At 38.3% G+C, this 12,228-nt stretch overlaps 1 protein-coding gene across 5 annotated transcripts in view; it reads right to left on the reverse strand.

Moving 5' to 3' along the window:
- si:ch211-257p13.3 (kinesin-like protein KIFC3) overlaps positions 1-12,228 on the reverse strand; it is a 49,296-nt gene that overhangs the window by 22,542 nt on the left and 14,526 nt on the right. For 4 of the 5 annotated variants that reach the window (XR_009827750.1, XM_062062977.1, XM_062062979.1 and 1 more), the window contains 3 exons: positions 9,577-9,714; positions 9,318-9,515; positions 1,980-2,153 (listed from right to left, as the gene is read on the reverse strand). Coding sequence is in view for 4 of the 5 variants with exons in the window: in XM_062062977.1 (XP_061918961.1) it covers positions 1,980-2,153; positions 9,318-9,515; positions 9,577-9,714 (510 nt within the window). In the remaining variant the exon portion in view is untranslated. The remainder of the gene's footprint in view (positions 1-1,979; positions 2,154-9,317; positions 9,516-9,576; positions 9,715-12,228) is intronic. The other variant, XM_062062978.1, reaches the window with a different exon arrangement.

Below are 12,228 nucleotides of genomic sequence, written 5' to 3' on the forward strand. Positions count from 1 at the left end.
TTGCATGTCAGCAGACTGGGGTAGATCCTGCTGAAATCCTATGTATTGAATGAATAGAGAATCCTTTTGAATCTTGGCAAAAATCTTACCCACACGATTATCAAATGTAATAGGAAAATTAATTCATACTGACCAAACTGGCTTCATGGAAGGTCGACAATCTTCAGACAATACAAGGAAATTGTTTAATGTTATTTACTATGCTAGAAGTCTCCCTTATCCCACAGCAGTATGTACTGTTGATGCGGAGAAGGCATTTCACCGCATAAACTGCTCATTTATGTTTTGCACATTACGTAAATTTGGATTTGGAGATAATTTTATACAATGGATTAAGATGCTTTATACAAGGCCCATGGCATCAGTCAAAATCAATAATTATATTTCAGAACCTTTTTTGTTAAAAAGAGGAGTAAAACAGGGATGTCCTGCATCTGGATTATTATTTAATTTGGTTATTGAACCCTTAGCTGCAAAAATAAGAAGTGAAAATAATATTCATGGTATAAATATTGGCTCTCAGTATAATAAGCTATCGATGTATTGTGTGACGACATAATTTTTTTACCTGTCACATGTTAACTCCTGTCTTCTTTCAATCAATAATGTCATCACTGAATATGGCTGTTTATCAGGGTATAAAGTTAATTGGGACAAATGTGACATATTACCACTTAATAAACACTGCAAGAAATTACAAGTTCAGAACTCCAAAATTAAATTGTATTGCATTATTATGGTATTGTTGTGTATTGTTTAAAATTAAAAAAAAAAATAAATAAATAAATAAGTTTTTGAATCGAGAATCGTTTTGAATTGAAAAAAAAAAATCGATTTTGAATCGAATCGTGACCCCTAGAATCGATTTTGAATCGAATCGTGGGACACCCAAAGATTCCCAGCCCTAATATATATATTGCATGGCAGCTCCCGCCATCAGTGTGTGAATGTGTGTGTGAATGGATGAATGTGGAAATACTGTCAAAGCGCTTTGAGTACCTTGAAGGTAGAAAAGCGCTATACAAGTATAACCCATAACCATAACCCATATATATATATATATATATATATACATATATATATATATATATATATATATATATATATATATATATATATATATATATATATATATATATATATACCTGTATATAGCCCGGCCCCCGGCCAAATTGTTTTAACCCAATGAGCCCCCGAGTCAAAAAGCTTGGGGACCCCTGATCAAAAGGTTCAGAGAATCTAGAGAAATCACTGCACGTAAGCGGCAAGGCTGAAAACCAACATTGAATGCTCGTAAACTTCGATCCCTCAGGCGGTACTGCATCAAAAACCGACATCAGTGTATAAAGGATATCACCACATGGGCTCAGGAACACTTCAGAAAACCACTGTCAGTAACTACAGTTCATCGCTACATCTGTAAGTGCAAGTTAAAACTCTACTATGCAAAGCAAAAGCCATTCATCAACAACACCCAGAAACACCGCCGGCTTCGCTGGGCCCGAGCTTATCTAAAATGGACTGGTGAAAAGTGGAAAAGTGTTGCTGCCATTAAATTCTAAGTTAAGGATTATTAAAAAAAAAAAAAAAAGTTTCTCAGTTCGAACATTAAATATCTTGTCTTTGCAGTTTATTCAATTGAATAAATAAAATCGCAAATCATTGTATTCTGTTTTTATTTACGAATTACACAACGTGCCAACTTCACTGGTTTGGGGTTTTGTACATTACTGGCCAAACTACAGGCCGTCACAGATTTACATTTGTTTAAGACTTAAGACCTATTCATTTAAAGCTTAAGATTGCGATTACATTTTGATGAATTTTAACTTAGTTTTCTATTATTTTATTATTATGTGCTTTTGTTTTATGCTCTGTCTTTCTTGCACTGCAGTCCAGCACTTTGGATCAGCTGTAAAGTTTGATGGATTGATTGAATATAATCATAATAAACATTCCGTTAAAACTCTTTGTCGCACCTTGTGTTGCAGATTGCAGCTGTATTCATCCGATTTTCGGATTTGCTCCTCCAGCTGTCTGCAGCGCTCGTTCTGAGTGCTCAGCTTCTCGGACAGCAGCTCGTTCCTCTGTCGGGCTTTGCTCAGCTGCTTGACGGCGGCGGGGGATTCCACCTCAACGGTCTGGGTGACATACTGGAAGAAGGAATAGAGAGACCTTAATACATCACAGCAATCACCCGGCGTGGCTCAGGTGGTAGAGCGGCCAAGCAGAAACTTGAGGCTTCCCGGTTCACATCCAGCTTCCGCCATTCTAGTCACTGCCGTTGTGTCCTTGGGCAGGACACTTTACCCACTATGCTCCCAGTGCCACCTACACTGGTGTAAATGTAGCTTAAATGTAGATAATGTGTTTCACTATGTAAAGCGCTTTGAGTCACCAGAGAAAAAGCGCTATATACTGTAAATATAATTCACTTAACTTCACCTTACCAGAAGCTGTGACATCACAGCGATCTCATATTTTCACCCTAGAATTTAACAACTGCACAATTTTTTGTTGCCTACCCCTGATCTCAACTTTGACATTTTAGCTGAAAATACTATATAAACAAAAACAATTCAGACCAAGTAATATACGATCACTTCCGATTGAGCCTGTGTTTATTGATTGGTTATAAATAATGCTGTAGAATTTGCACTGATATTGTTGTTGTCTTTAAAGTTAGTTATGATGAGCCAAACAGGCATGTCTTGTCCCTGTTAAACCATGGAGGGTTTTGTTTTGTGACCAAATTAAATACATATAAAGCCAAATAAATAGATTATTATTAGCGTCCAAGTCAGGGGCATGGTGGGTGTGGCCGTTGTTGTGGCCCGTTTTCATTTTTTATTAAAAGAAAAATGATACAATTAATTAATTTTTCAAACTGAGACTCACTGACTTTGGCTCATTTTCTGTGAAGAACATATATCAGAATACATATTTAATGACCACACACCATACACCCCCCCTACACATTTCTATTACATATAAGATGTCCGGGTCCACTGGACCCGGGGCTAATAGAAGTGTGGAAATTGATGTTCTGTGTACCACACACACACACACACACACACACACACACACGCACACACACACACACACACACACACACACACACACACACACACACACACACACAGAGCAGGCCTAGACAGGAGGAGGACAGAGTGTAGGTACACAGAACATCAGAGGGTCAAATGTGCAAGAAAATGAGAGCAGACAGTGTTGACAAACAAAGTTGCAACAAAAGAAGAATCCCTGTGGGATGCAGAAACTGGCAGAGAAATTTTCCGTGCAACGTTCATATTGTTACTCAGCCAGCATTTGTGGGTCTGATGGACCCGTTGCATTTTGTGGCTTTTAATGCCTCACAATCAAACACTTTTATGTTAAAATACTAAACAGATGTTTATTGGGATAAGGTAAACATCTGTTCAGTTTTAATTGGCTATGAGGCATGTTTTTTTTAAAGGCCATACTTATTTTTAAAGACAAATCTGTGTTATTAGTATCAACATATATTTTTCCTGTTACATTATATCGTTTTGCTGTATTTTTGAGGTGTTGCTGCTTATTTGATTACTAAAATGTACCACCGGCTGCACTTTGTACACTTAAATATATTATTTTTCCTTGTCTGAATGTTGAAATTTAGTTTGGCAGATATGTAAATAGTCCTTTGAATTAGAAATGAAAAAACTTCCAACTTGAGGTTGTATATTGATAGTCTCCACAATGAAGTACTGTAAAACGAAGCAGACAAAGGAATGTAAATGAACATACACATAAAGTGCACATACATGTAGGAATCATGTTGAATTGACAATAGTTTGTTGTAAACTATATATATATATATATATATATATATATATATATATATATATATATATATATATATATATATATATATATATATATATATATATATATATATATATAAAAATACAATTATACATGATAAAGTTTGACTCTTGTCCTGCTAACTTAATGCTAACATACAAAGGACAAACCCATTGATAGGCTAAGAAAAATTACCACCGCGATCATTTTGTACAAACTTTTGACAAATGAGATAATACTCGAACAAAATGGACATAAAGAAAAAATAAAATGGAAGATGAAGTGTTACCTTCCTGTATCACAAAATCTCAAAAAAGTGTAAATAATAATTTTGTTATTCCTATTTTTTTTACTTGTGGACCACTACAAGTATATAAATTTATGAGAAATACCGATTAAAACATAAAAATTTTGATTACAAATATGTAATAATTGAATAAATTATCTACAAATTGGGGTGGTATAGCTCGGTTGATAGAGTGGCCGTGCCAGCAATTTGAAGGTTCCAAGTTCGATCCCCGCTTCTGCCAACCTAGTCACTACAGTTGTGTCCTTGGGCAAGACACTTTACCCACCTGCTCCCAGTGCCACCCACACTGGTTTAGAAATGTAACTTAGATATTGGGTTTCCCAATGTAAAGCGCTTTGAGTCACTAGAGAAAAAGCGCTATATAAATATAATTCACTTCACTTCACTACAAATTAATTTCATCATGTTCTACAAGCGGTAGAAAATGGATGGTGTCAGGACCATGCCCACTCCCTCACTCCAGAGATCCTCATCTCCAGTCTATTAACTATACACTGTTCATCTGCTCATTGCCTCACAGCCAATCAGACTCTGCCATTCCACACTCCACACTCACAATCGTGAATCATTAACCAAACATCACATGGACAAAGATAAGATCTTCTGGAGGAAAGTTCTGTGGTCAGATGAAACAAAAACTGAGCTGTTTGGCCACAATACCCAGGCCTTTAATCCCAGGAACACCAAGCCTAACGTCAAGCATGGTGGTGGTAGTATTATGCTCTGGGCCTGTTTTGCTGCCAATGGAACTGGTGCTTTAAATGGTACAATGAAAAAGGAGGATTACCTCCAAATTCTTCAGGACAACCTAAAATCATCAGCCCGGAGATTGGGTCTTGGGCGCAGTTGGGTGTTCCAACAGGACAATGACCCCAAACACACGTCAAAAGTGGTAAAGAAATGGCTAAATCAGGCTAGAATTAAGGTTTTAGAATGGCCTTCCAAAGTCCTGACTCAAACGTGTGGACAATGCTGAAGAAACATGTCCATGTCAGAAAACCAACAAATTTAGCTGAACTGCACCAATTTTGTCAAGAGGAGTGGTCAAAACTTCAACCAGAAGCTTGCCAGAAGCTTGTGGATGGCTACCAAAAGTGCCTTATTGCAGTGAAACTTGCCAAGGGACATGTCAGCAAATATTAACATTGCTGTATGTATACTTTTGACCCAGCAGATTTGGTCACATTTTCAGTAGACCCATAATAAATTCATAAAAGAACCAAACTTCATGAATGTTTTTTGTGACAAACAAGTATGTGCTGCAATCACTCTATCACAAAAAAATAAGAGTTGTAGGAATTATTGGAAACTCAAGCCCTGATATTATGTTCTTTACAAGTGTATGTAAACTTTTGACCACGACTGTATATATATATATATATTTTGACTTTGAAAGACTTTAGCCTGACCACGAAAGACTTTAGCCTGACCACACGGTCCTGTGCGCTTGTAGCATTTAGCTTTAGTGTTTGTTTGTTGCTGAACTATTTTTGCCTTTGACTACGTTTTTTGCCTGCTCCCTTGTACCTTTGCTTGAACGACAGTAAAACCTTTGAAACCTGCGCTTGCATCCAAAAATGTCATTACAGATGGATGAATGGACTATAATATTTATCAGGGGAAACTATTTACTAATGATCTATTTCATGAGATACACATTTATTTCATGATGATATAATACATTTAGGGCAGCACGGTGAAACAGGGGTTAGTGCATGTGTCTCGCAATACGAAGGTCCTGAGTAATCCTGGGTTCAATCCCAGGCTCGGGATCTTTCTGTGTGGAGTTTGCATGTTCTCCCCGTGACTGTGTGGGTTCCCTCCAGGTACTCCGGTTTCCTCCCACCTCCAAAGACATGCACCTGGGGATAGGTTGATTGGCAACACTAAATTGGCCCTAGTGATTGTGAGTGTGAATGTTGTCTGTCTATCTGTGTTGGCCCTGTGATGAGGTGGCGACTTGTCCAGGGTGTACCCCGCCTTCCGCCCGAATGCAGCTGAGATAGGCTCCAGCACCCCCCGCGACCCCAAAAGGGACAAGCGGTAGAAAATGGATGGATGGATGGATGGATTAATAATACATTTAATGGTCTTTCTAACTCATGGAATTCTTATGTGCTTAACAGTATTTGTATTAATCAAATTCATTATTTTAATACAATTTTACGAATGTTTCATTTGATTTAATGATTTATTTATTGGTCCACACACAGTCACCCAGTGCACGGGTCGGCAACCCTCTAGGGCTGCATGCAGCTCTTCAGTGCCACTCTAGTGGCTCCCTGGAGCTTTTTCAACAATGTATGAAAATGGAAAAAAATATATACCGTATTTTTCGGACTATAAGTCGCAGTTTTTTTCATAGTTTGGCCGGGGGTGCGACTTATACCGTAAAATATCAAATAATATTATTTAGCTCATTCACGTAAGAGACTAGACGTATAAGATTTCATGGGATTCAGCAATTAGGAGTGACAGATTGTTTGGTAAACGTATAGCATGTTCTATATGTTATAGTTATTTGAATGACTCTTACCATAATATGTTACGTTAACATACCAGGCACGTTCTCAGTTGGTTATTTATGCCTCATATAACGTACACTTATTCAGCCTATTGTTCACTATTCTTTATTTATTTTAAATTGTCTTTCAAATGTCTATTCTTGGTGGTGGGTTTTATCAAATTAATTTCCCCCAAAAATGTGACTTATACTCCAGTGCGACTTATATATGTTTTTTCCCTTCTTTATTGTGCATTTTCGGCAGGTGCGACTTATACTCCGGAGCGACTTATACTCCGAAAAATACGGTACATTTATATAAAAATATATTTTTTGTTTTAATATGGTCTCTGTAGGAGGACAAACATGACACACACCTTTCTTAATTGTTAGAAAGCCCACTGTTTAATATGTTTGTGTTCATGCTTCACTAATGAGAGTACTTGGCGAGCGCCGTTTTGTCCTACTAATTTCGGCGGTCCGTGAGCGCACCGTAGTTGTGTGGCCTGTGACGCAGCAGTTTGTTTACATCAGGGGTGCCCATTAGATCGATCGCGAGCTACCGGTCATTGGTGAAGATGTGTCACTGGATCGCGAGGCATTAAAAAAAAAAAGTAGACCTAAAAATGACTGATCATCAATTTTCACTACGACTTCACTTTTGTTACTTGGTTGACGATCTTGCGTGATGACGTTGGCTGCTGCAAGCTTACTATGAAGAAAAAAAACGACCGTCAGTAACGCGAAAAGCACTTTTTATTTCAACAGACTCCCTCTCCGTGTGTACCGGCTGTCAAAAGTGTAAAGACCGACCGCACAGTTCCTGTTTTCACAATAAAAGTGCTGCTCCATCCTGCCTGCGCTAACAAAATATAAGTCTCCGAAAAATATCGCATTAAGCTAGTAGCTAATACAAAGTATAAAAATGAGTGTGGAAGCTGGACAAATAAAAAGCTAAAACAACTTTCATGAGGTATTGGAAAGAGAGGAGAACTTTTTTCCCCTCCACAATGTAAATTCAAAGTTGTGGAACTTATCAGCAACTACTGTGCATCCTGTCTGACTACAAGCAATGCAACCTGTCAAAATAAGGTAAAACACCAACATATATGTGTGTGTGTGTGTGTGTGTGTGTGTGTGTGTGTGTGTGTGTGTGTGTGTGTGTGTGTGTGTGTGTGTGTGTGTGCGTGTGTGTGTGTTCTTGTATTTCTACCCTTCTTGAGACACCAACAAGGAAAAGTACCTTCCATATGAGGACCGAAATCATGGTCGGAAAACCATTGCATCTAATAGAGAATGTCTCATTTGCACCCCTGGTGGTGAAATCTATCAAAATTAGGGTGGTCTCAAAAAGAAGGGATTTTTCAAATTGACTGTGTGTTATTTTTAAAAGTGCTCCCCCTCTGGTCAACATATGAAATAACAAGTGTGTGTAAAAAATTGAAGTGCTCCCCCTCTGGCCAACATATGTAATAACAAGTGTGTGTAAGAAATTGAAACGCGCACCCTTTGGCCAAAATTACTGAAAAAAATAAATATGTATATAGAGACATACTGTAATATCCATCCATTTTCTACCACGTGTCCCTTTCGGGGTCGCGGGGGGTGCTGGAGCCTATCTCAGCTGTAATAACTTGAAGTAAATAATGAAGATTAAAAACTAATTACAAACAAAACAGTCCAAAAAAAAAACCTTGCCTTTTTTATATTTGCATAGTATGTATGTATTATTAATGTTGTAAATACAAATCTTTATATATCGAGAAAGGGTGGTCCTATAGAGGTACGCATTTTCTGAGGTCTCTAGAAGGTAACAAATACGAGAATGTGTGTGTATGTGTGTGTGTGCGTGTGTGTGTGTGTGTGTGTGTGTGTGTGTGTGTGTGTGTGTGTGTGTGTGTGTGTGTGTGTGTGTGTGTGTGTGTGTGTGTGTGTGTGTGTGTGTGTATAAATATGAGGTAGATCAACTGGACTTGGTCATTTGATAAGTAGCACGCCTGCTGAAAAAGTGTGGGCACCCCTGGTTTACATGTATAACTTTCTCCGATGCTGCCACAGAAAGACTAATATTTTCCAATGTTGTAAAAATGTGTTGAATAAATACTAAATTTCAACAATTCTGTCAACAAAGATTTGCGTTAGCCTGCGACACACGTTTCTTTCAGCCTGGCGTGGTATCAGGCTGTTGCAAACAAAACAAATACCGAACCTGTGCAAGCAGATATTGTCAAACATTAAATCTAAATACCGCACCTGCCTTACATACAAGAGCTTGCAATGTAATATAGCTAATATAAACACATCATGTGTTTCTTTCATTATAAGACTTATATAAGGCTTTACATTTTTTGCGGCTCCTGACAGATTAGTTTTTTGTATTTTTGGTCCAATATGGATCTTTCAACATTTTGGGTTGCCGACCCCTGACCTAGTGGTCAGCATGTAGGCCTCACAATCAGGAGATCGGGGGTTTGAATCTGTTTGGGCATATGCGGAGTTTGCATGTTGCAAAAACATGCAATTTCAGTCAATTGCACACTTACTTGTCTATAGGAGGGATTTTGTATATTGATCAGTCCAGGGTGTACCCATACCCTTACCCAAAGTCAGCTAGGATAGGCTGTAAAAAATGGACGGATAATATCTAAATGATGTACGTACCTTCACCACTGGCTCCTTGCCCCTCTCTCTGTCCAACTCCAACTGAAGCTCCCTCACTTTATCCTCTCGCCTCCTCATCTCCTCCCCTCTCCTCCACTCGCTGCGCTCACTCTGCTGCTCCAGCTGCAACAGCCGCTCGGCGCGTTGCTGTAGGGAAGCCTCCAGCTGCTGCACCCTGCTCCGCAAGTTCTCGTTCTCCTGATTGGACACTTGGAGTTAAGAATGTGCCTTTTGAAAAGTGCATTTAGGCGCATCCGACCTTAACGAGCATGGTGCTGGACTGTGAGGGGACGGTGGTCAGCTGCTGCAGGAGGCCTTGAGTGACACTCAGGCTATTCTTGAGACTTTCATTCTCAGCTGAAAGACACAACACGCGTTTTTCGGAGTCTGTGGCGCCCTATGGGAAAAAAAGATCCAGCAGAAGCATTATTAAGTACTACATGCAATACATGGCCTTGTGGTCAGCAAGATAGCTAAAAAATAAAGTCATAATATGAAAAGGAAAAGTGGCAATTTTACTGGCAACTTGAGTGTCCTAGGTTCGATCCCCGCTTCTGCCATCCTAGTCACTGCCATTGTGTCTTTGGGCAAGACACTTTACCCACCTGCTCTTAGTGCAGGGGTGGGCAATTAATTTTTACCGGGGGCTGCATAAGTAACCCGAGCACTGCTGGAGGGCCACACGACAATATTTCAATTAAATTTTGCTCAATATTATTTTTTATATACCGTAAGATAAATAATAATGATGATAATAATAATAACAATTAATAATAATACTAATAATTTAATTTAACCTAACTTAACTTTATACAAAAGCAGATTGCTTTTGATGGTATTATTTTTATTACTGTTTTACACAACACTTTCTGATGTATTATACATTGCAAGAATGTCCATTTCTGCACAGGGTTAATTTCTGTCACTTTATCCTGCATTATCCAACATTTTTCCCCGTCAGATTTGGACAACCATCTGTTGTTAAAAATTGTTTTTAATCCTATTTATTTTATATTGTTTTTTATATTGGTTTTATATGTAATTATTTTTTCTTTTTATTCAGTCATTGGTGGAGCTAAGGATAATATTTGAATATTGTTTTTAATATTGTTGTGCAGCACTTTGGAAACATTTTGTTGTATAAATGTGCTATATAAATAAAGTGGATTGGATTGGATTGTCACACCTGCCAGCTTGTCCCATTTCAGTCCTAACATGTCCAAACACGCATTTACCTATGTGAACAAGTCATTACCTGTGGTTGTCTCTTTAATTGACTGCATGGCTGCCAGCTACTCCGTGATTTGAAAGTCTGCAGTTATCCCACGTAAGAAGATGAGCAGTTGGGCGGTGTCACGTACATTGCAGCTCTCATCCAAAGTTAGCGAAAAACAGTCCAAGTCTCCGGGCATACAGTGCAACAGAGTCCAATAAGCACTCCTTATTAAACTCCCCGTCAGAAAACGCCTTACTTTTTCTGGCGCTTTTGTGAGAAATGACGAAACTTGTCCTGACAGCTGCATCTCTGGGGGTGTGAAATATTGCAAAAAGTCCTTGTTGGGTTTGCAGTTTTACCATCAACGCATCAGCCTCCCTTGCGCGCGCTTCATCAGACAGATTCCGGTATTTTCCCTCGTGCTTCGTCATGTAGTGGCGATTCAAATGATATTCTTTAAACACAGCAACATGTGTACCACAAATTAAGCACACGGCTTTACCTCTAATTTATGTAGAGAAATACTTGGCAGTCTATGTCTTGTTGAAAACACGGCATTCGTCATCAACTTTTCTCTTTTCAGCGTCTCATCACTTGTCGCTGTGCACCTTCCCTCACAGGTTACACACGGACATACGCACATAAATAACACTTTTCAAAATAAAAGCAGCACAGTTGTTTTGCGCGCACGACATAGATGTTTTTTAAACTTTATTTTGTAATTTGTGAATGCGCTGTTCAATTCACTCACAATCGCACACGCGCATACGTCCACACGGAAGTAATACAAATAACGCTTTTCAAAACAAAAGCAGCACCGTTGTATTGCACACTCGACATAGATACTTTTTAAAATTTATTTTGTAATTTATGATTGGCCTCACGCGGGCCGGACAGGGGTGCACAAAGGGCCGGATGCGGCCCGCGGGCCGCAGAATGCCCTGGTCTGTCTTAGTGCCACCAACACTGGTTTAGATATAACTTAAAAAGATGTAGATAATGGGTTTCACTATGTAAAGTGCTTTGAGTCCGTAGAGAAAAGCGCAATATAAATATCGTTCACTTCACAAAACAACCTTTTTTCTTCTGTGAGCTACTTTTACGAAACAAAAATCGGAGAGAACTTGTCATTTTGGTCAGATTTTTTTTAATCGCCTGTTTCAACCCAGACAGACACAATACGCTTGTTTTGTAAAATGTTATTACCCACAACTCGTATTTTCTATAAAAAATCAACAACAAAACATTTTGGTAATCTGCATTTTTTATTTCAGTATGCATTTCTTTCTAGATTTTTATTTTTTTAAAGCTACTTTGACGAAGAGAAAATATTTTAATGTTTAATTTAAATTGTGTCTTAATCAGGAAGCAGCTCTCCTCTCAAACACAATGTATTTGTGCTAATTTGTGGTCATTTGTCATTAAATATAGTTATTAAGTTATGGTTATATAGCTAGAAAAATACTGAGTGCTACCAGTATTTCATGAAAACATTTTTAGAAGCATAACATTTAAATGTATTAAAGCAAAACTATATATAGTACAAGCCAAAAGTTTGGACACAACTTCTCATTCAATGCGTTTTCTTTATTTTCAAGACTATTTACCTTGTAGATTGTCACTGAAGGCATCAAAACTATGACACCTGTGAAGTGAAAACCATTTCAGGTGACTACCTCTTGAAGCTCATCGAGA

This window comes from Entelurus aequoreus, linkage group LG11, assembly GCF_033978785.1.
Source record: "Entelurus aequoreus isolate RoL-2023_Sb linkage group LG11, RoL_Eaeq_v1.1, whole genome shotgun sequence".
Classification (NCBI taxonomy): domain Eukaryota; kingdom Metazoa; phylum Chordata; class Actinopteri; order Syngnathiformes; family Syngnathidae; genus Entelurus; species Entelurus aequoreus.